This window comes from Callithrix jacchus, chromosome 2 (assembly GCF_049354715.1).
Source record: "Callithrix jacchus isolate 240 chromosome 2, calJac240_pri, whole genome shotgun sequence".
Lineage (NCBI taxonomy): Eukaryota > Metazoa > Chordata > Mammalia > Primates > Cebidae > Callithrix > Callithrix jacchus.
The window spans coordinates 171,668,695-171,693,295 of record NC_133503.1 but is presented as its reverse complement, the minus strand read 5'-3'; the positions used below and the strand labels follow the sequence as shown (position 1 = coordinate 171,693,295).

Below are 24,601 nucleotides of genomic sequence, written 5' to 3'. Positions count from 1 at the left end.
TCTTGAGAAATCTCCATTCTGTTTTCCATAGAGTTTGTGCTAATTCATAGTTCCAACTACAATGACGTATAAGCATTATCTTTTCTCCACATCCTCACTGATATCTGTCATTTTTTTATTTTTTAATCATAGCCATTCTGATTGGTGTGAGACAGTACCTCCCTGTGGTTTTAATTTGCATTTCTCTGATGAACAGTGATGCTGAGGATTTTTAATATGTTTACTGGCCACTTTTGTGTATTCTTTTGAGAAATGTTTGTTCATATTCTAGTCCTACTTTTTAATGGTGTTACTTGTTTTTTTCTTGTTCAGTTGTTTAAACTCCCAATAGATTCTGGATATTAGTCCTTTGTCAGATGTATAGTTTACAAATATTTTCTCCACTCTGTGGGTTGTCTGTTTACTCCATTGATTATTTCTTTTGCTGCACAGAAGTTTTTTGTTTAATTAAGTCCCATTTGGCTATTTGTTTTGCGATTTTTTGTTTTGTTGCATTTGCTTTTGAGGTCTTAGTCATAAATTCTTTGGGCCAATGTCTAAAAGAGTTTCTCCCAGGTTTTCTTCTAGGATTTTTGCAGTTTCAGGACTTACATTTAAGTCTTTGATCAATCTTGAGTTAGTTTTTGTATTTGGTGAGAGATAGAGGTCCAGTTTCATTCTTTTACATATGAATATCCAATTTTGCCAGCACCAGTTATTAAATATGGTGTCCTTTCTCAATTGTATATTTCTGTCAACTTTGTCAAAGATCAGTTCTCTCATTGTATATGGGGTCCCCAACATATACAATGATGTTACTTGAAAATAGGAATAGTTTTGTTTCTTCCTTTCCCATATGTGTGATTTTTATTTCCTTTCCTTGTCTTACTGCACTGGCTGAAACTTTTAGTACTATGTTGAATAAAAAGTGGTGAGAACAGATGTCCTTGTCTTGTTTTTGATCTTAGGGTAAACATATTCATTGTTTCAGCACTAAGTACAATATTAGCTATAAATTTTTTGTAGATGTTCTTAATCAAGTTGAAGAAATTTCCATTTCTGAGTGTTTCTTATGATAAGTGAGTGTCAAATTTTGTCAAATGTTTTATCTACTAAAATTAATATTAATATAATCATGTGGTTTCTCTTGTTTAGCCTGTTACAATGGTGGATTATGCTGATTTTCAAATACTGAGCCAGCCTTGCATCCCGGAAATAAATCCCACTTGGTCATTTTGTCTGATTCTTTTTTTCTTTCTTTTTTTTTAAGACGGAGTTTCGCTATTGTTACCCAGGCTGGAGTGCAATGGCGTGACCTCCGCCTCCTGGGTTCAGGCAATTCTCCTGCCTCAGCCTCCTGAGTAGCTGGGATTACAGGCACGCGCCACCGAGCCCGGCTAATTTTTTGTATTTTTAGTAGAGACAGGGTTTCACCATGTTGACCAGGATGGTCTCGATCTCTTGACCTCGTGATCCACCAGCCCCGGCCTCCCAAAGTGCTGGGATTACAGGCGTGAGCCACCGCGATATCTTTTGTTTCTTAGCTGACACTTACTAGTTTTTCATTTGTTTAAAGGTTGTTGGTAATTGCTCATTGAAGCTTTTTTCACCATGGCCACTTTGAAATATTTGTCAGCTAATTCTAACATCTCTGTCATCTGGGTACTGACATCTCTTGACATTCTTCTTTTTTTTTCATTCAGTTTGAGATATTCCTGGTTCTTGGTATAATGAGTAACTTATATTGAAATTTGGAGGTTTTAATATTATGTCATGGATCTTATTTAATTCTGGCTTTTCTGACACTACTCTGGAGGGGAGGGGAGTGGGGCCACTGCTTCATTACTGCCAGGCGGAAGTAGAAGTTAAGGTTTTTCACATGGCCTCTATAGACACCTGCGTTGTGAAAGGGATAGCTCCTTGCTACTGTCAGAGATGAATGAAATCTCTTGCTCCCATGTTATCTGTCCTGACACTACAGGGGTAGGGTTAGGGGAGCCCTCAATACTGGCCTATAGGAATCAAGGTCTTAGCCTACTTGGTCTTTTTGACACTGCCCAAGTAGCGGTGTTTGGTGCTTTGGTATAGCTCACACAGGTGCAAGTTTAGACTTCCCACTCAGACTTTGCTAGCATAAAGCCACAGTTTTACAAGTTTTTTTTTTCCTTGTGCTGTTCACCTAGAATAAAAGAGTTACTGTCTAAAATTTTCTGTCTTGTTAGACTGTCTCTTTCCTGCTCCTCCTTTGGATAGAGAGAACAGGCTTATGTGGGTGATTGTGTGTGTGTGTGTGTGTGTGTGTGTGTGTGTGCATGAGTGTGTGTGTTTGTGTGTGTGCATGTGTGTGTGTTTCCAGGTTGCTGCCATCAACAGTTCCAAGTCTGGCATATATGAAAGAATAGAAAAGCCAGGGAATTCACAATCATGTCACTCTTCAGGTTCTGTGGTCCTCAGCCTGTTTTCCTTCTTTCCATCTTTCGGTCTTCCTATGTTTGTTTTTGATATAGTGTTTAGCATTTTTCATCATACTTAGTAGAAGGAATATGGAAAAGTATGTATATTCCATTTTCCTTGACTTAAAATCTTTGCAAGGGTGGCATTTAATGCCCCTGAGTAAGCTATTGGTAATGGATGCTGTTGGTACCTGTTCATAGACTCACCACTGGTTGACTTTCAGCTGCATCTCTTTACCTGGGATTTCTCCAGAGCCAAGTTAGACTGCTCTGCTGAGAGTAGCAGGGAACTATTAATAACAACCTCTGGGAATAGCCTTTAGCCAACAACATAAGGGTGTTGGCATATAAAACAGCCCAGTTCTCACCAACTCCAACTCATTTATTGGAGTTGGTCCATGGGATTAAGGTTCAGTTGCTCAGAGTGGAAGCTGAAATAACGAACTGTTTATTGTCTCTACCTTCCCTGTTATGTTTTACTGCCCTAATTCCCTATTGATATTTCCTCTACCTTCCAAACAAACTAATTGCTCTCAAATCCCTGTCTCAGGGTTGACTTTTTTTTTTTTGTAGCTATATACAATTATTTATTTATTTTTATTTATTTTATTTTATTGTACTTTAAGTTCTGGGATACATGTGCTGAATGGGCAGGTTTGTTACATAGGTATACATGTGCCATGGTGGTTTGCGGCACCCATCAACTCATCACCTAGGTTTTAAGCCCTGCATGCATTAGGTATTTGTCCTAATACTATCCCTCCCTTGCCCCCCACCTCCTGACAGGCCCCGGTGTGTGATGTTTTCCTCCCTGTGTCCATGCGTTCTCATTGTTCAACTCCCACTTATGAGTGAGAACATGAGGTGTTTAGTTTTTGTTCCTGTGTTAGTTTGCTGAGAATAATGGCTTTCTGAATCACCTCAAAGACTGTTCTCTGGTTCTGCCTAAGTGTTCTTTAATTCTTTTACTTAGAAACTTGATGTTTAAAGAGTTTTTTAGATGCTAGATCCTCATTGCTTTTTTCCTGCGTAATTTGAAACAGAACAATGACAACAAAGGCATAGGTAATAAAACCTTATAGTAGTTTCATTTTCACAATGCATCAGATAGTTCTGAACTAGTGTTTAGTTTAACCTTACTGTAATATCATACTGATTCCAGTAGTGACCTAGTTCTAGTCTATTAAGTAATCCACCACATCCAACAACTACTAAACATCTACAACTATTTGTTTTTAGGTGTTCAGGGAAAATGTGCCCAAGTAATGTTACTATGAGGTTCTCAACTTTATTAGAGAAATTTTGAAATCTGAAAGGAGGATCATACTTGCTCTTAGCTTTGTTTGCTTAGGTGGCCTTCCTTACAAAAGTGATGTGTCCACGCCCAGAGAGTCAGTCAAGTCAAAGATTGCCTAAAAAATGGGCAACATTGCTTTTGAAGGGCATGCTTAACATATTTCTTTTTACAAGATCAGGTTGAACTTGAGGATATAAAGAACCCTTCCCTGGAACACAAACAGTGAGGATTTGAGAATGTCTTTTATCAAGCAAAGTCTTTTCCACTTCTCTTTGGTTTGAGTATACCATTGCTGGGATGGCTTGAGTGATAACTTCTCAGTTTGACCCAGTTACAATCCCCTAGCACTGTTTGGCCAGGAGGTGCTATTGACAACAATGTCTTGACAGAAGGCTACAGGGACCATGTCCTTCCACATAACAGAACTGGAGACTCCTGTCTGTTTGCCTATAGCATAACTTACATTTCGCCAGGTTTTATTATTGACCTGCCAACAACTATGGCTTAGTCTTATCAAGATGGCCAGCTTTCCTTCATCTTTAATTATTATTTAATTAAAGCAAGTCACTTAGCTTCTCTATCTCTGAATCTTTGACAGCTAAGCATACTGAAATATATCACATTTATCACCAAGGCTTTTTTGGTGAAAATCCAAATAATCACGTTAGATATTGGCTAGTTCAACCTACTCATTTTATAGATGAGGAAGCAGGTATAGAGTGGTGAAGGGAATTATCTAAGATCATAATGTTCATCAATAGAAAAGTTAGAACAAGAATTCTCTTTCTCCAATTCTCAAGGCAATGCTCTGACTTTATAATGCAGTTAAATTGTTTTGGAAAGTCCAAATGTTATATTAGGAAAATGGTGAGCAAGCTGAAACTGGAGAGGCCAGGTCTGGAATAATTCCGTCTCCAGTGTTTTTTCCAGTCCTGACTCTTTTCTAGTTGTGCACTAAGAATTCCCCAGCATTTTTCCTTCTTCAAAGGGAGGAGTTCCAGGCTGGTGGATACATGACAGCAGGGGATATTACTGTTCATGTGGCTCCCCACCCAGTTTCCTATTAGTATAATGCTCTCTTATTTGTGGTTAGCAAATATAATGGCAAATAAAGTTACAAATAAGCTAAGATCTATTCTCCCTGAAAACCTCTGATATCTGGTGAATTCAGAATCTTATTATACCTTCACTCAAGCATTCTGAAACCTGCCTTCAAGGAATTCACCTAATCAAATTTACACATTTTTGTGAACAACTTGGACATCCAGTTAACTGGTGTTCACATTATAGTCTTTCCAAGTTTACAACAGTTTTCAATTTCTTATTATTCCATGTCGTCCTTTAATACACATAAGTAAAATGGGACTAACAGTTCTACTCCAAAGTGTTGCTGGGCAGATTCAATGACGCAATAAAAAGCACAATGGCACAAAGTAAGGGTGCAAAAATATCAAGTTTTGTGGCTTTTTAGTGACATTAACATGATTATTTCATAAGAACTAACCAAGGGTTATTCCTCAGTTAAACAACTGAGTTCCAGCTTATCTCTGTCCTTCCTCCATTCAAATCCAGAGAATTGGAGTGGCCTCTTGGGTTCTGTGATGTGTGTGGGTGTATGTGGTCTGGGCAGTGCAGACTTTGGAGCCCATGAGGTGTGTTACTATCCCCGCTTTACTGATGAAAGTAGAGGTTGAGGAGGGTGAGTCACAAGCCGCAGTGCAATCTGAGTCTCCTGACCTCCAATCTGAGGTGCGTTCCATTCTCTCTGCTGATGCTGACACATAAACATGGTGAGCAGACCTCCCTGTGGTCGGCCCTTTACCTGTGTCCCAGCTCATGGGCTATTGTGAAAGCCAGGGGGAGTCCCGAATCTTCATTGATGTTACAGCTGCGGTGGGGCTGGCACATTCCTGAAAGGTGAGACAGACCCAGGGTCTTGCAGGGGCGATTGGAACCAGCACAGATGTCCTTTCTGAAAGCAGATAATAGAGAAGCTCAGGCACCCAAAGGAACACCTGGAAAAAAATCTGGGTATAAACTCACTTCCAATATGTGGTCTGCAAAGCATGCTTGGCAATTTTTTAAAGTCTACATGAATGTAGGCAGCAATTTTGAATTCACTAAGATGATTCTGATTGCACCTTATGATTACTGAATTTCACCAACACGGAATGTGGGAAAATGTAGCAATTGTGTTATTTTGAGCTTTTTTTGCTCTAGATCTCAGGAGGTCAAATTACATGATTTGGAAAACACAAGATTTTATTGAAAACTGAAGTTAATTTGAACTTGTAAATAGGGAAGGAACAATTAGCAGTGACTGGAGTTTTTCAAATATAAAACTCCTTTTTAGTCTTTCTGAGGTCTGTGTTTGAAACTCATCTAGGAACTTCTTTTTCCCATTCATGAAAAAGATAGTTGGTACATCAACCTATCCAGAGATCTAATAATTGTCTATCCAGCCGCATTCCACTGATAATATTGCATATATGAGAGAATGCATGCCCGTGTGTGCATATGCACTTAGAATCTCAGAAAATACTAATGATAGATTTTTAAATAGAAAAACCTGCTCCCATAAACTGGTGAAGATTATTTCAATCATGAACAAGAGTTTTGAAAGAGTCATTAATTAGTCACTTGGTTTTCTTTAGTAGAAAAGGAGCTCTTTGCCAACAGTGACTAGCAGAAATGCCCATAATTTTCTGAGTTCTAGTTAATTGAACACCAGCAGCTAATGGGGTTTGTGTGGGCACCATTTCTAGCAACAAATGGTCTCCTGCTTTTGTCATTCATTGGTCCATGGAAAAGATCCAGATTTCTAAAACCTATGTGAATCTTCAGTTCTCTAGGTGGCAATGGCTGGGGCTATAGCACAGGAGAGAGCAGGCCCCATCTCAGCACATGCACCACAAACTCAAATCCGCACTCTCACTAGCAGCAGCAGCAGTTACTGGGGGTTCGGTACTGGAGAGCTAGATTATACAGTCCAATCATTTATGTAATTTCTGGGTCTGTGAGAGAACCAGTCAAACACTTTCCTACTCCTACTGCAGGACGCACTTGGTATTACTTCATTCAGAAAGTCCAGCTCTGCATGAAGCTGCTGGAAAATGATGAATGGGGCTCACTTCTGATCCCCTGACTTTCTCATTTTGATATGGTAGGAGGTCAGGCACGTTAAATACTGATTATAGAGTGCTATGAAGTGTCTAACACTAAAGAAAAAAGGAGCTCACAAAAGAATTATAGGAACATGGTTCTTAGAGCAAGCAGCTTAAGTTCTACTTCCACCATGCACTGGGGCCATTATATAACAGAAAATATGCCTTGGCATGCAGCCACTAGCTGCACATGTGGAACCCACGTGGGGTGTGTTCTATGCCAAATCCACCTCCTGCTGAATGCAGTTCTGTAGAGAACTCTGCTAATGTGGATTTCAGGATAGTCCCTCAGAGGCAAAATTCACTCCCATACCTCCTTCCCTGTGTGATCCTACCTATTTTTTCAGACAAGTGGTTTTCAATGAGGGTGGGAGATTTTGCTCTTCACCCCCTTCTAGGGGACATTTGGCAATGTCTGGAGACAGTTCCGGCTGTCAGAGCTTGGAGGAGAGTGCTACTGACATCTCATGGGTAGAGGCCGGTTATGCTGCTAAATATCTTTCAATGCACAAGACACCCCCAACAACAAAGAATCATCAGCCCCAAATGTCAATAGTGCTAAGGGTGGGAAATATGGCTATAGAACTTGAAATGTTCTCTACCGTCTGGAAGCTGTTGAGGTTCAGCATGCTTTTATGCAAACAGACTGCTGTTCTAAGGAAGGAAAGTGATTATAGTACAAAAAAAAGGAGAGCAGATCCTTTGTATTTATAGTAGGTGATAGCTAAGGGTATGGCTGTTGGGGTCAAACTATGAGGACTTAAGTCCCAATTGTACCTGTTAATTTTGGTACAATGAGATTTTGGGCAAGAGACATAACCAAGGCTCAGTTTCCCTATATGTAAAATATGAATGGTTAATGGTAGCCAACTACTAGTGTTCTTGTGGGAAGTAAATGAAACAGTGGCTGTTCTAACAGACATAGCACAGAGCCTGGACCATATCAAACATTTCACACATGTAAGCTATTATTAACTCACTCATTTCTTTGGGTGAGAATGACAGGAGCATCTGATTCTGCTCTCAGGGGAGGGAAAGACTTTCTGAGACACAGCTTAGTGGCCAGTGCCATTTCCTGACTCCGGGGGTCTCCCCTGCAGAAGTTTCTGTCTAACTGAAGCCTTTACCTGGCCTCTTGACCAGGTCCTTGGTGTCCCCAGGCTGTCTGCTAGCTCCCCAAAGCCCCTGTGCTTACATTCCACATCCACACTATTTCCCAGGGGAGTTATTGATAACTCAAGGTGTCTTAGATCCTAATGAACCTACTGTTACAGGTTTATATCAAAAACTACCCATGGGATACATTTGCATTTAAACAGTGTTTTAACACTCACACTCTAAAGAGTGATTCTGATGACTGGAGTTTTGGATCAGGGCAAGGTAGACATTTGGATAGGGTAGGGGCTGATTATCCTTCCTTGTAGGCACCCTATGCTTTGAAATGATCCTATCACAGGGCCAGATCACAGGGCCAAAATGTTCACAGGCAGCCTATCCTCCACAGGGACAGTGCACACCCAGGGTCTTTCAGTGCTGAGGTTCTCTGTGGTTGGAGGGTAGGGCTAAGAGGCCTCCTCTACTATACATCCCTGGATTTCTGGACAAATCTGCACAGGAGCCCAAGAAGAATTTACTTTACCCCATTTAATATAAGTCCTTCTTTCATCTAGATTAAAATAGTGCCTAGTATATAGCAGGTGCTCAGTAAATATTTATTGAATCAATGAGAAAGCATAGCATTCAAAGAGCAAGAGTTGATCAGAAAGTTCACCGGATTTTTACACCTATGAGTCCTGGAAGGTTTGATCGTTCTTATTAGCACTATATGCTCTATTTGTGATTAGAACAAAATGATATTCTCATGGGAGTAAAAAGGAGAGAAGTGTAACCAAACCAGTCTGCCTACTTAACGGGGACCTGCTCCCCATATCCTATCCTCAACGTCAAACAGTTAAAAAGTAGACTGATTTCTGTAAAGATATTTCACGTTTCTAAATTGGAGAAAAATAAAAAAGCAAAGGATTGGGAATCCCACTGGTAAAAAGTAACAGGAGTCTTTAATGAAGCTCTGCAAACAAGCTTTCTGCTGGTTTATGGAGCTACATGAAGTTTTAAAAGGAAATCATCAGTGAGATGGGAAAGATGGCTGTATTTTGCCAGCAGATGCAGTTTGTTAACAAGGAGAGCTTTGTCGTATTAGCAGGTTTGTTATGCTGTTTCCTCTACTGATATGGAAGTCAGGAGTTGACTAGATCAAAGACACTGTCTTTATGAGAGCAGCAAAGAATAATGAGAATGTCATGGGTTTGAATATCTGGTAAGCCTTTCACCTGCCAGTCCTCCCTGCTTTACTGCCCCTGAGTTCCACATAGTCTCTGCTGTACCTGGTGAGAAGAACAGCCACATCGTGATGAACAGGGTTGAGGTCACTCTTGGGATTGATACTCTTCTGCCACTTGCAGAAGCTAGACAGTGTCTTCTCTGCGTGGTGAACTATTTTCAATCCTTGCTGCAGAAAGAAGAGGAAGAGATTAGCATGGGTGAGCTCACTGTGATCAGGGACCATTGCACTAGACATTCATCTCTGGAGGTGTCCAAATGAGGTGAGTTCAGAGTGGGCACATGAGATATTTGGCAGTCACATGGCAGAGGCCAACGGACTCTTCTTGACTAATCTGCTTTAAATACTACCACTCTAATGACTTCCACTAGGGTAATCTGAAGGGGGAAACTCTAGGACAGAAGTTATCACTGGAACAAGCAGCCCTTGGAGAAAAATGAAAATATGTTAATAATAACCAAAAGCAATGTGAAGATCTATCTCTGTGCCTCTCTGCATCCTAAGCCAATGCAATATCAAAGAAGCATTTTTATTTTGAATGCAAAATAAGCAGATTTTCAACAAAAGTTTTTTCTTCTCATGAGACATCCTTCAAGGCTAGGGTCGCACAGGATGTTTTCTAATCCTTGATTTTTATCTTGGTTTGACACCCATGGGTGAAGGACAGAGGATGACATAATCTGTCCAAGCTGCTGACCAGTTAGGAGAATTGGTCACCTGACAAGTAGGATGCTATAGCAGATGCACCAGCCTGCAGCTTCAAGGGCTTCTGAGGCCCAAGCCAGCGCTGTGGCATCCACCTGGCTAATATTGGGGCTAGGTAGCTAATATTGGGGCTAGGAGAGGAGGGATCACTCCAAATTACCTGGATGAACACTTGTTGAATGGGGAGAAGAAAGATAATCAGCTCTTGAGGGGCTCCAGTTTAATTTGAGTTTCTAAAGGAGAAATTATTTCCCCTTGCCTCATTTCTTTGGGGTCTCCACATAAAGCCATCCCTGGTATAGGATGGATTCCACCAGGAGGATGACTAACGTCCACTGGCTCAGTCTCATCTCAGCCTTGCTCTGGGCTTGGCCCAAGAACTCCAGGATAGTCTTCGCATCAAATTATGAGCTTGCAGCTCTACATTCTGCATTTTGCTGAGGCCCACAACCAAATCATACAAGGCCAGAGGGGCTTCAGCTACTTGTTAGAGGCATTTTCAGGTCTCCTTATCATAAGTAACTATCACAGACCAGCTTCCTTTTGTGAAAACACAGATAGGTGGCTCATGATGTGTTAAAATTCACTGAACTGCTCAGCGTAAAGAATTTAGATGGAAGAAATTGACTTCATTATTTAATAATCTTCATCATTACATCATCCAGCCGAATGATATATGGTAGAGGAATTCTGGGGGACACGCTGGAAATCAGGGAGTCAGCCTCCAATTCAACCAGCCAAGCTGCTGCTAGACTAACAGCCCTCCCTAGATGGGAGCATAGAAAACATGCTCACCCATCATACAAAACTGGCCAGGTGGCATGAATCAGGAATAAGGAGAAGGGAAAAAGAGAAAAGGAAATAAAAAGGGAGGGGGGATGGAGGAAAGTAAGGGAGGAGAGAAAAAAAAGGAAACATTTCTTGATCATTTATTATGTGCCAGATACTTTTACATATGTTGTCTCTTTTAATTGCATGTACTCAGTATTATTTGTAAAGAAGACATTATCATTTTTATTTTATAATAAGGGAAATTAAATTTCAGAGTACTGAAGAACTAGCTCAAGGTCACTTAGCTCAGATATTGAGTCAAAGAATATAAGAAAGATCCCTAGATAAAACTTGGAGTTGCAATTGGTCACCAACTTCAGTGGGAGGGTGCCTCAGTTCCAGCTCCTCCAGGCAGGAAGACATATTATCACATAAAGCATCAACTATGACCAGACATCTTTCTGGCCTGTTTTTAACCTTACATTTCTTTGTTATGTTTTGGGACAGGTCTCTTAGAGAACACTCATTAATTTAACATTACCATTTACAATTACCAATAGTATTACCACTTATAATTGTTACAAAAAGTGAAATACTTAGGTATAAATTAACAAAACTTATGCAGGATCTGTATCCTGAAAATGATAAAATGCTGCTTAAAGAAGTCAAAGACCTAAGTAAATAGAGAAACATACTGTGTTAATGGACTTGAAGATTCAACGTAATAAAGACATCATCTATTCTCCCAAGCTATGAATATATATAACTTTATTGCAATTCCTATCAAAATTTCAGCAAGCCTGTTGTAGGTGCACAAAAGCTCATTCTAAAATTTATATCGAATTTTAGAAGACACAAAGATAGTCACAAAGATTAATGACACAGACAGGGAACCCCAAAAGTGACCCACCTAGACATGCCCAACTGATTTTTGACAAAGGTAAAAAAGTTCCAGGCCTCAGATTTAGCTAGAGCAATTCTGAAAAAAAAGAGAAAGAATGTGGAAGGAATCACTTTACCTCATATTAAGGCTTACTATATAGCTATAATAGCCAAGACAGTGAGATATAGGTGCAGAAATAGTCACAAAGATTAATGACACAGACAGGGAACCCCAAAAGTGACCCACCTAGACATGCCCAACTGATTTTTGACAAAGGTAAAAAAGCAATCAACTGAAGGAAAGATAACCTTTTCAATAATGAAGGAAAGATAACCTTTTCAATAAACTGTGTTGAATAGCAAGAAAACAAATAATCCAATTGAAAAATGGGCAAAGGACCCTAATATGTATTTCTCATTTTACATATATATATAAATTCAACATTACTTATCATCAAGGAAATGCAAATTAAAACTACAATATGATATTGTCTTATACCTGTCAAAATGGCTACTATCAAAAAGATGAAAGATAAGATTTGGAGAGGTTATGGAGAAAAGGGAACCCTTGTGCACTGTTGGTGGACATGTAAATTAGTAGCCATTATGGAAAACAGCATGGAGGTTTCTCAAAAAATTAAAAATAGAACTACTATATGATCCCACAACCCCACAGGGTAAGTATCTTAAGGATATACAATCAGTATGTTAAAGAGATATCTGCCATGTTCATTGCAGTATTATTCACAATAGCAAGATACAGAATCAATCTAAGTGCCCATGGACTGATGAATGGATAAAGAAAATATAAGATATATATAAATACTATTCAGCCTTAAAAGAGAAGAAAACACTGCCATTTGTGACAACATGGATGAACTTTGAAGGTGTAAGTGAAATAAGCCAGGCACAGGAAGACAAATCCCACATGATCTCACTTATGTGGAATTTAAAAAAGTAAACTCAGAAGCAGAGATCAGGGGCTGGGGAGAGGTTTGTCAAAGGATTCAAAATTTCAGTTTAGATAGGAGGGATAAGTTCAGGAGATCTATTTTGCAACATGGTGACTGTTGTTAATAAAAGTATACTGTATTGAATATTGAAAATTGCTGAGAGTAGATTTTTAAGTAGGCTCATCACAAAAAAATAAGCATGCAAAGTATGGTATGTGTTAATTAGCCTGATTTAGCCATTCCACAATGTACACATATTTCAAAACATGTTGTACACCAAAAATAAATACAATTTTTGTCAATTAAAAAATAAATTTAAAATGTAACAGAGAGAAAGAGAGAAATCAAGGAGAGGGGCCTAAACAGAAGCCAAAGCCATGAGCAACAGCCAACAATTACATCAAATGTGATACAAGACATTAGGTGGAAACCACAGATGTGCCAAACCTCTGTTAACCTCAATAGGAAAGGCACCAGGTTCAAGAGGCTGAAGAAGAAATCCAAGGCCAGCAATGAGATACAGGGTTTTATTACGGGCGTAATGATGGGGAGAGAGTCCAGTGGTGGGCTGGACAATATATCTGTCTTCCTACCGTTGAACCCTCTGCCTCCCATAAAGATTTACGGGGATCACATCTCTCAGGTGGAAGATGAGGATGGAAAATAAGGTCTAGAGGCAGGGAAATAAGGCCCATTCACACTTCGGCTATAACAGGAAATATCCTTTCCATAGGGAATATCCCATAAATGACTTGTAGCTTTACTTCATCCTCTCCATTTAGATAGGGTATACCCCAAGTAACCAATGGGGTATTGGTTACCCTCTAGGGGGTATTTAAATCTTCCCAAAATTCTGTAACAGGGACTTTGAGTCCCTATGCTCAGTCCTGCTCCCACACTGGGGAGTGTACTTTTATTTTCAATAAAACCCTTCATTCCTTCCTTGCTTTGCCTGTGTTTTTTGTCCAGTTCTTCATTTAAGACTCCAAGAAACTGGACACCCTACACCATTAACATACACAGTCCAGTGGCACAGGGCTGGGCAGAAAAACTACAACGACCTGCTGACATTATGTAGTTTATGTAGTATTTTCACCGAACAATCTCCTAGCAACTTCTGCCTGGCAACCTTCATTTACTACAAAATTCAGGGCCTTAATCCCCTGTATGGATGGCCTGTGTTCCACACGATGTGGGAGAGGCTCAGGTGCTTATCATAGATAAGGAACCAGTCTTTGGGTTGGCTCCTCCCAATCCCCTAGCTTGTAACTCACATTCAGATGTATCTTCTATACAAGGTCTTTTTAAGGGTATGCTCAAATGATTGCTACTAAACTATTATACTGATTAATCTAGTGTAGAATAAACACAAGATTAATCGGTTTTTCATATATGTGAGTCCCAGTGAGGTTCTACATAATAATAAATCCACATTTCATGCTTAGCGTGTTTTGGCATATCAATTACTTCCACATGCTTCATCTTATTTGATTTTGCCAACGACTATGTGAACTATTAATGGTTAGGAGAGTAATGATTAACCCCTGTCTACTAATAAGAAGAACGTTTACGTTAGTAATTAGAACTGATCACTTATGGTTTGCAAGTGGTAAAGCCACAAATAGCACATAAAATGTAAGACTTCTCACTTACTGAAACCTAGTCTTTACTAAAAATGCAAAAATTAGCTGGGCGTGGTGGCGCACACCTGTAATCCCAGCTACTTAGGAGGCTGAGGCAGGAGAAGTGCTTGAACCCGAGAGGAGGAGGTTGCAGTGAGCCAAGATCACATCACTGCACTCCAGCCTGGGTAACAGAAAAAAAAGAAGATTTCTTACCTACCAAGACTCACACTTGAAAAAGTACACATACAACCTCATTAATAAGAATATTTCTGTATGGTTGCAATTGGTTACACCAGTGGTTGTATCTGTAGCATTGGCGGCATATTTGCATGTTCCATAGGTCCTTCATTATTTCACATGCACCTCAAAGACTACATTTCTGTATAACTCTCTACTTTGCTATGGAGCATGGGAGGATATTGAAGCCCTGTTGATGATTAAATAATCTGAAAACTTACCAAACTCTGTGTAGAGCCCCCAAGGCTGCCTAGCCAGGCTCTAAAATACCTGTGGCTACTTATTAATGACAGCACTCATTAAACCAAAGACTTCTAAAGATAGCTAGATAATTAAATATCTATGTATCTTCTATCTTCTAAAAAGAATTAGATAACCAAGGATGTCCTCAGTTCTCAGCCACATTCTCCTGACAGCTGTCCTTTGACCTGGAGTGGAACTTGGTACCAGTTAAAAAGCCATTCTCTATTAATTAGGCTACCAGAGGCAAGATACGGAAGCTCAAAGGCGACAGTTTTGGAAATCATTAAGATTCCAGAGCGCCTTTGAAAGAGTTTTCTCAATTAATGTCACCATGCTACTGCACCTGCTTCCAATATTTTTCTATCCTAGCATTTGTTTTATTGTGTGCAAGATGCAAGGAAGCAAACCTGACAAATTCTCACCCCAGGCAACAAGAAGTAAATGACACAAATACTCCTTGACTTACAACGGGGCTGCGTCCTGATAAACTCATCATCAACTGAAAATATCGTAAGTCAAAAATGCAATGACTACATCTAACCTACCAAACACCGTAGCTTAGCATGGCCTACATTAAATGTGCTCAGAACATTTACATTGGCCTACAATTGGAAAAAAAATCATATGTAATTTACTGAATACTGTACTAAATAAATATGAAAAGATTATACAGCCACTCGAAGTATGATTTCTACTGAATGCATATTGTTTTCTCAAGTCAAAAAATCACAAATGGAACCATTGTAAGGGGACACCTGACATGTGTGTTTGTGTTTGATATTTAGTGGTCCTGGCATCTATTTTGGCCTAGGGGGTCTGTTCCTTGATGACTGATTTACTGATTTATATCACTTAAATCTGCCCTGGAGAATGTTTTTTTGTTTGTTTGTTTTTTAAGACAGGATCTCACTCTGTTGACCTGGTGGAAATGCAGTCGCACAATCCTCCAGGTAAAAGCAATTCTTGTGCCTCAGTTTCCTGAGTAGCTGGGACTATAGGCCTACACCGCCACACTCTGCTAATTTTTGTATTTTTTGGTAGAGACAGGGTTTCACCATGTTGTCCAGGCTGGTCTCGAGCTCCTGACCTCAAGTGATCTGCCTGCCTTGGCCTCCCAGAGGGCTGGGATTACAGGTGTTAGTCACCACATCTGGCCTCTGGAGGATTCTGATAAGATACTTAACTGATTTGTTTCTCCCCCTTCCCCTGTAAGTCAGTCCCCATTTATCAGAATTGTTAACTTTCCCACTGATGACACAATCAAGTTCAGAGAAAATATCTTAATTCAATGGCAACTCAGATTCTCAATTTCCTTGTTTTATGGGAGAAACTGCAGACAGCAAGCAGAGTCACCCCAAAATAAAAGGTGTTCAGACTAAAACAATAATGAAACATGCATTTTAATAAAGAGATGTAAAGTAAACCAAAGATAGGGATTTGCATTCATTTGAAAAATAGAAAACAGTGGTCTGAATGTGATCAATACAATTGTTGGTGGATATAAACTTTCAAACAAATAAAATTAAACACGTCTATGTTCAGCAAATCATAATTCTTTACAGTGCTCCCTGGATTGTGGTTATTTCTAAAGCTCTTTTCCACAAAAAGAATACTCTTTCTCCAGTCTTTCTCCTGTTTTCTACCAGTCTTTTCTTTTGTTTGTTGCAATGATATCATCCAGTTCCCTAAAACTTTTGATGTTTCACATTGCCCGTGAGGATGTTGCCGATGAGGATGGGCAATCACTTACCCAAACCATACTCAATCTGTGAAACATTGCACAATGAATCCTGCATCAATGGGTAAAGTCAAGGCATCACATAGGATATGTCACTAGTCCTGCTGTGTGTGTTTATTATGTGAATATCATGATCTGAGAATTAATTCCATTTGCTTTTGAAATGCATCACTATATTTGCACTCTATAATATAGTAAATCTGTTAAACTTTTGCTTAAAGTAATGTTTTACTTATTCTGCATTTCTTGAATATATGAGTTGAGGCCAGGAGGTATAGAATTAAAAGAAAGGCAAAAGTCTTAGATTAAGAAATTTGTAGCAAAAAATTCAAATCCAGATAATAAAGCATTATTTGCACCTGGGAAAAATAAATATATAGTGCTGGAGCAACTAGATATCCACAAGCCAAAACCAAACAAAGAGAGAGAAAAAAATTTCAATCTAAACCTCAGATCTGATACAAAAATTAACTCAAAATAGATCGTAGACTTAAATATAAAATGTAAAACTATGAAACTTCTAGAAAAAAATAGGAGAAAATCTTAGGAACCTAGGGATAGGTAAAGAATTTATAGACTTGACACTAATAACACAATTAATAAAAAGAAAAATTGACAAATCAGATCACATCAAAATTAAACACTTTTGCTTTGAGAGAAACCTTATGAAGAGGATAAAAATGTGAGCTACAGAGTGAGAGAAAATACTTATAAACCATATATTTGACAAAGGTCTTATATTTAAAATATGTAAAGAGCTCTTAAAACTCAACAATAAATAACAAACAATAAGAAAATAGGCAAATGCCATAAAGAGACACTTCACCAAAGAGGACATACACATAGCAAATAAGCACATAAAAAGATGTTCAACATTAGCAACTACCAGAGAATTACAAGTTAAAACCACAATGATATGTTACTACATATTTACCAGAATGGCTGATATAATAAATTATGACAACACCCAAATGCTGGTGAGGATGTGGTAAAATTGAATTATTCACCGCTGGTGAGAATGAAAAATGATGCAGTCATCATGGGAAAACAGTTTGATAGTTTCTTAAAAATACTGCATAGGCAATGATCATATAACTTAGCAGTTGCATTCCTGTGCCTTTATCCCAGAGAAGTGAAGACTCATGTTCACACAAAAACCTGTCTTTGAACGTCCATAGTAGTTTTATTTATAATAGTTAAAAACTGGAAACAACCCAAATGTTCCTCAGTGGGTAAATGGTTAAGCAAATTGGTACATATCATAGAATCCACTCAGAAAAAAAGGGGACAAACTTTTGATATACACAATTTGAATGGATCTCAAGGGAATTATGCTGAATGAAACAAATCCAGTCTCAAAAATTACATCTGGTATTATTCCATTTGTATGACATTCTTGAAATGACAAAAATCATACAAGTCTATTACAGAGCAGATTAGTGCTTTACAGGGATTAGGTATATAGGTGGAAGGGAAGTATAAAAGGTTTAAAAGGGTAGCACGAGGGACCCTTGTGAGGGAACTGTTCTGAATGTTAATTGTGGTGATGGTCACACAAATCCGTATGTGTGACATCACATAGAACTAAATGTATACACACATGTTCGGGTACATGCACACACCACTGTGTGCATCTGAAGGTAGGTGGAATGGTTGGAATATCACTTTCTGAGTTGTCATATTATACTAAGACTACACAAATGTTACTGATAGGAGAAAATAAATGAAGGGTAAAAGGAATTTCTCTGTACTATTTTTTACAGCTGCATGTGAATGTACAATGAACTCAAACAAACAAAAAATAAAAAGCACCTCAAAAATAACTGGTCTGAACCACGGCTGGAGAGTTGCAATAGAAGATCTTGTAACAGTTTCTGGTATGATTCTATGCAGATTACTCACTGATTATATGTGAAAACTCATACCTTTGAATTAAAGGGAACCTGCAGTCTTTCAGACGGGTTACAGTGGGTAGGAAGAGCCACGCACTCACACAACCACACACCCACACACTCACATCCACACACACACACTCACATCCACACACATCCGCACACTCACATACACACACATCCCCACATACAGACACACACATCCACATACTTACATCCACACACATGTCCACACACCAATACACCCACGCTAAAGTTAATTAATATCCCTAGTTAAATAACCACGAATATAAAAGCTTATTAGAGTTGAAGCGCTACACAGGCAGAAATAGAGGTCTTGTTCTCCCTTAGCAAACAGAGTCCCTGGCAAGGACACACTGTTCAAAGTGGGATTTTATTAGATCTGAAAAGCTTGACCTTTCAATACTGTCCTTTGATACATTGGCTTGAAGCACCATTTTGAGAAAAACTTACATTCCAATCCATGTGTATTTGTTTAGAAAAAGTGAATGCTTACAGAGATCCAGTCTCCCATATTTCTGAACCAAATTCAGTGTCAGCAAGGACCCACCTTCTGGTTATGGAGAAAACAGTCATCTTCTAGATGTTACACTCTAAATGCTGCCTCCATTGTTCTGATCATAATGAAAAGCCCATTTCCCCAAGGGCCTCAGGAATTACACATTTATTACCCTCATGTAAACGGTGAGAAAATCCAGGTCACACAAGGGCAGTACCTTAGCAAGTCACAAAGCAGGCATTGGCAGAGCAGGGCTTGGAACACAGGTTTGCAGATATGACTTCAGGACTAGTGGTTTCAAAACCATTGAGGACTTCCCTAAACTGCTTTGAATAATTGAAAAAACTTAGCAATTAACCAATGGATGATTATGGTTTATTTCTTCTCCATCTCACAATCCTACCCTCAGTGAGGAGGACAACAGAAAAGCAGATAACTTCTTTTGTGGTCCTTACCTCTGCCCTCTTTCTACTCTCTGTCCACTTCCCAGGCTCCTCTATGAAACGATCTTCTTCTGCCCTTCCTTTGGCTTATTGCTTAGTTCACCCTCAATCAGTCATATTTTTGGAAATCTTTCCAAAATGTGATTGTTGACTCCCACATCTGTATCTCATTTGAACCTCTCCCAGAGTTCAAATTTATGTACCTAAATCTCCTGATGGTCACCTCCACAGGTACTTTCAACTCAGCATCCCCAAAATCCTTTCCTCCTGCTTTAACCCGAGATTCTTTCTGTGCCTTCTCTGGTTGCAGGAAGCACCATCAACCCAGTTGCCCAATCTAGAAATGCCAACGTCTTGTTAGCCCCTCTCCTCCCATATCCTGCATCCCAATCTGTCATCACCTGGTGATTTTACCTCCTCTACATCTTTGTTATCTACTGCCCTTAGCCCAAACCTTCATTCTATGCTTGGTTTACGATATCCTGGCCCTCTTGAAATTCATCCTCCTCACTGTTGCCTGGTGGATCAAAACAAAAGTCTGCCATATCGTGATTCATGGCTCAAAATTCTTCAATGTCTAGAATCGAGGAAGCTCTCCCTTCATTTGCAACCTCACAGTTTATGCTCCAGCAACCACCGCTGTTATTAGCATGCCCAGACCCCCCTTACATACTCCCACAGGCCTTCCTTTCTTCAAGATGCTCCCTCTTTCTAGATTGCCTTTTTCTCTTTCCCCCATTTAACCCATTTAACCTGTATTCATTCGTTAAGATTTAATCTGGGCATTTTCAGGAAGCTTTCCCTGCCGCCTAGTCTGGATTAGGTTCCTGTAAGCATACCTTTTTCATACTTGGTTCACAGCACTTGCTGCGCTAGGTCATAATAATCAAATTGTATGCCTGTTTTCCTCTTAGCTCCTTTAGCACAAGAATTAAGGTTTGGTCTTCTCCTCATCTCAGGCACTGAATATATCCTGGTTTACAGCAGGTATACTGCCTGACCAAACTGAGGATGCACATCATCCAAGAAGGAAAGGAGAAAAGGGAGAGAACATATCCACTAGGCCAGGAAGAGTGATGATTAGGTGAATGGGAAGTTTTGTGGTGAGTTAATAAAGAGGCAAGTTCTCCTGCAGATTAGGGGAGGGGCAGTAAAGAGGCCAGAAGTTTGAAAACTCAGCAGAAAATCTGCAATAATAATTCCAGTGCCTATGATAGGAACTGCTAGTAGACGACTCTACATAGGTGTCTCGCGTTTCTGCACATCATATGAACAAAGACACACGTTTTGTTCCAGAGTATCCTTTGAAGGATGTTGTAAAGCAAACAGCCTTAGAAGATAGTCTTTTTCCATGGAAAAGCAAAATTTTATATCCATAATAATAAAGGTGATGGCTTCCTCTGGGGCAAAAGTTGGACAAGTTTGCCTACAATCTGTTTTAAAGGATTGGGGTTTTCATATTTTGGGGGTACCCAGCTGGGATAAAACCCACTGTATGCATGGCATACACTTGGGCTGCCTGCAACACCCTGATGCAACTTATTGGACAAGAGGGACAGGTGCAAACAGATGCTCATTCCCCATTATGCTGTGAGTAATAGAGTCCTTTGTCTGTGACTCAGGATTTTCATGGCTTCTGCCAGCACTGCATTCATGAAGCATGGCAGACTAATTTGTTAGCTTGCAAGCAGGGTAAAATCTCAGATTGTTATACTCGAATGTCTCCTCAAAGAATCCTGTTGAAATTTGATTGACAATGTAAAAATATTGGGAGGTAGGACCTTTAAGAAGTGATTAAGAGCCTTCGTAAATGGATTAATACTGGATTAATAATCAACTCAATTAATTAATTAATGGATTAATACAAAGCTAGTGCATAATTAATTGAGTTAATGATTACCTACAGCATAAATGGGAGTGAGTTTGTTATTGCAGGATGAGTTCAGCCCTATTTTCTCTCTCTGTGTTGGATGCTTCCTTGTCATGTGATGCCTTCCACCATGGAATGACACTCACCAGATGCTGGTTCCATGCTCTTGGACTTCCCAGCCTCCAGAACTATGGGACAAATAAACATCTGTTCTTTATAAATAACCTAGTGTGTAATATTCTGTTATAGAGAAAGGAGCAGCAGAAGATTAACTAAAACACAGACTCTGCCTAGTTCTTGACAGGAATAAGGAGGATAACAGAGAAAAAGTGATCAAGCAATAGTGAGAACCATGTCAGGGTTGGATCTTCTAAATACATGGGCCAGGTGTGCATGATTGTTGAGATTTTCTGGCAGCAGGGCTGTTGGGGAAGGAGTAAAGGAAAGGGAAAGAAGGTGAATAGTAAAATAAAATCTCAACATAGGAGATTCTTCTTACATTCCAATTTTTCTATAAAAGTACTTCTGGAATAACCTCAGTCATTGGTGAGGGAAAAAAAAGCTAGTGTCCTAAGTCTACTCTCAAAATCTTTCTTGCTTTCTTCCTATTCCTTTTTAAAGTTCCTAATGCAGACAAAGCAAGTGCACAATTAATTGAGTTAATGATTACTTATAGCTTGATACTTTGCCCCTGTGTAGAACTTTCATCTGCAATATGTGACATTTGATGCAAGTTCGGTGACAGCACCTTTTCTGTTAAATGTCACAGCTCTTCCAGAAAGCTGTAATGGAGTACATTTTTTTTCAACCTTTTTTAGCTTCTTAATCTTCAAGTCTCAGAAGGGGTTAAGGCTAAGAAGCACTCATTTAATTCATTGAATGCTCTTGATCAGGGAGCCTTGAGAATAGTAATTAGTTATGCATTAAAATGAGGTAGCCCTAGGCACACAAAAAATGCAACAGGACTTCAGAGAGACTATGACGGCTCACAGTAAATGCGAGGGAACTTGTGCTAAACATTTTCCATAAAGCATCCTGGTAACTATTTGAGCATGTCAAAACAAACCTCCATTCACACTATTTTTTCCTCATTTCCTTTGCAAACAAAAATAGATTCCTCTTTTTGTTTATTTTTTTTTCCACTTCCTCTTCTCAAGCTAATCCAATTCACTTTCCACTTCCCCTTTTCTATCCATTTGTGTATGTGAATTAACAGGACAGAAAGTTGACCTAGAGGAAAAAGCTCACAAAATAGATCCACATGGGAAATAATTTTGCAAGAACATGGCTTTTGTTATAAATTGTCCTCTGTCTTTGTAAGCTCTCTCTATAATGAAAAGAATCTTGTATTGATTTCTCTTGGAATTTCTGATAGCAGTTTTTGACTCAATGCACAATCTGACCATGCTCTGCTAGTCAGGCTTAGGACTGAAAGAAAGAGAATGAGCAGAGAAGAGACAAGCTGTAAAAGATTTAATCTGAAACTTCTCATGTATCTAAGGGACAACTCATCTGACTACCAGAGGAAAGGATAATTTTTTTTAAGGTTCAAGATCAGCCTGGGCAACACAGTAAGACCTCATCTTTAAAATATAGCAAGGCATGGTGGCAAGTGCCTGTATTTCTAGCTACTAGGGAGGCTGAGGTGGGTGGATGGCTTGAGCCCAGTAGTTCAAAGATACAGTGAACTATGTGCCACTGCACTCCAGCCGGTTTGACAGAGTGAGACCCTGTCTCTGTTACACACACACACACACACACACACACACACACACACACACACAAAGTCTAAAAATTCTTTGCCAATATTTTTGACATTTACTCTGAAAGAACAATACAGACCCACACATCAGCTGGGGGGAGGGGTAAACCAGCAGCCTGAATTTTTAAAATCAAGAGGCTTTTAACTCCAGAGTTTAAAAAAAAAAAGTAAACTCAACACTAAACCACTCAGTAGACCAAGAAAAATTTCTTTGTGGAAGTAGTTGTCTCCGCCCTGCTGTCAGTCCTACTACTGTACCTTTAAGCTAGCCCAACACCATCAGGCTCCTCCACTGGCTGGCACAGTCACTTAGGATGGGATTCGCTTGGCCTCATCCAACTCACTCTCATCCCAGTTTTGTCTCTATCTTGTTCTTAAAAGAAGTCTCCAACATTTTATTATCCTGATTTTGTCCTTTAGGCCTTTTATTTTCTCCAAGGATTTTGAAGTCCTTGTGAAAGGAGCATAGTATTAATAAGCTTACAGGGTTTTTGTGGGAACCAAATCATGATGATAATGATAAAAATAATAAGACTGGTATTAACAAGTAACACTTATTGAGCAGTTTCTACAAGCCAGATGCTATGCTAAGTATTACATGAATGAAGACATTTCATTCTCACAACAATGCTAGGAAGAACATATAATTATCACTATTTTACAAAATGAGGAAATGGAGACACAGACAAGTAACCGATCGAAAATTATATGGCTAGCAAGCAGTGGAACTAATGATAAACCTTGTACTCTCCATGATATCAAGCTGCTCATGAGAATTGGAGAGAAGAGTCTAATCCCATCACTAACCCCTGGCCCAAGAGGGGAGCAGGGGGGCCATCAAACAAATTGGTCTAAAATGGAAAGGGCTTAGAGGTCAAGTTTGTGTCCAAGTCCTAGGAGAAAATTTAAAGGATGGAATAAAATGAAAATCAGAGCTCAAGTCAGGTGTAGACAGGGGCATGACAGGAGTGAGAGCACGCTGGCTCCTATGTGAACGCACTGTTTGTTTTCTTGACCCATGGTTCCTTAATATACTTGACATGTCTTTTCAGAACATGGTTTTGTGTATCTCAGTTTCCACTGCTTTGAAATACGATTATCTAACCTTTGAGAAAGCCTCCAAATTGCTCCAAAGTGAGTTTTACACCCAATACTCCAATTTATTCTTAGAATGTGATGAAACCTCATATTGACTTTTACATGGTGGTAACTGACAAACAAAAGCTGAATTTTACGTGAATAGCCTAACCTCAAAGTCTCTTGAACCCACCACAGAGAAATAAAGCCCCAAATGGTGTTACCCATGGGATGTATTTAGAATAAGAAAGACAAGAGTGATAGAAAGTTGCTAATAAAAGGAATCTATTTCAGATACCCAATCTCGGGATTCCCCACCTCACACACTTTCCACAGAGCCTGAGTGTTCTCTCTAATTTCATTTGTTGATTTGGAATAATCCAGAGCATCCCACAGGATTAGGTCCAAAGCCCGTATGTGGCCACAAGGCTCATGGCAACCTGGCTGCCACAGACTCTGGTTCACTGACAGACTGCTGGCCTCATTCACATACTTTCTCTTATTTAATATTTGAACAAATATTTATTGAGGGTCTATTATAAACCAGTAGAGCTAAATGGTGAGCAACACCAAACTCAACCTTTGCTCTTAAGTCTTACATACTAATTGACGAAACTGTATTAATCAAATAGATCTAAGATTACAACTG

General features: G+C 39.3%; 1 protein-coding gene across 6 annotated transcripts in view; it reads right to left on the bottom strand.

Annotated features, from left to right (window-relative positions):
- ADAMTS12 (ADAM metallopeptidase with thrombospondin type 1 motif 12) overlaps nt 1–24,601 on the bottom strand; it is a 390,838-nt gene that overhangs the window by 118,961 nt on the left and 247,276 nt on the right. For all 6 annotated transcript variants that reach the window (XM_078365627.1, XM_035291707.3, XM_078365626.1 and 3 more), the window contains 2 exons: nt 9,278–9,402; nt 5,552–5,701 (listed from right to left, as the gene is read on the bottom strand). In XM_078365627.1, the coding sequence (XP_078221753.1) occupies nt 5,552–5,701; nt 9,278–9,402 (275 nt within the window). The remainder of the gene's footprint in view (nt 1–5,551; nt 5,702–9,277; nt 9,403–24,601) is intronic.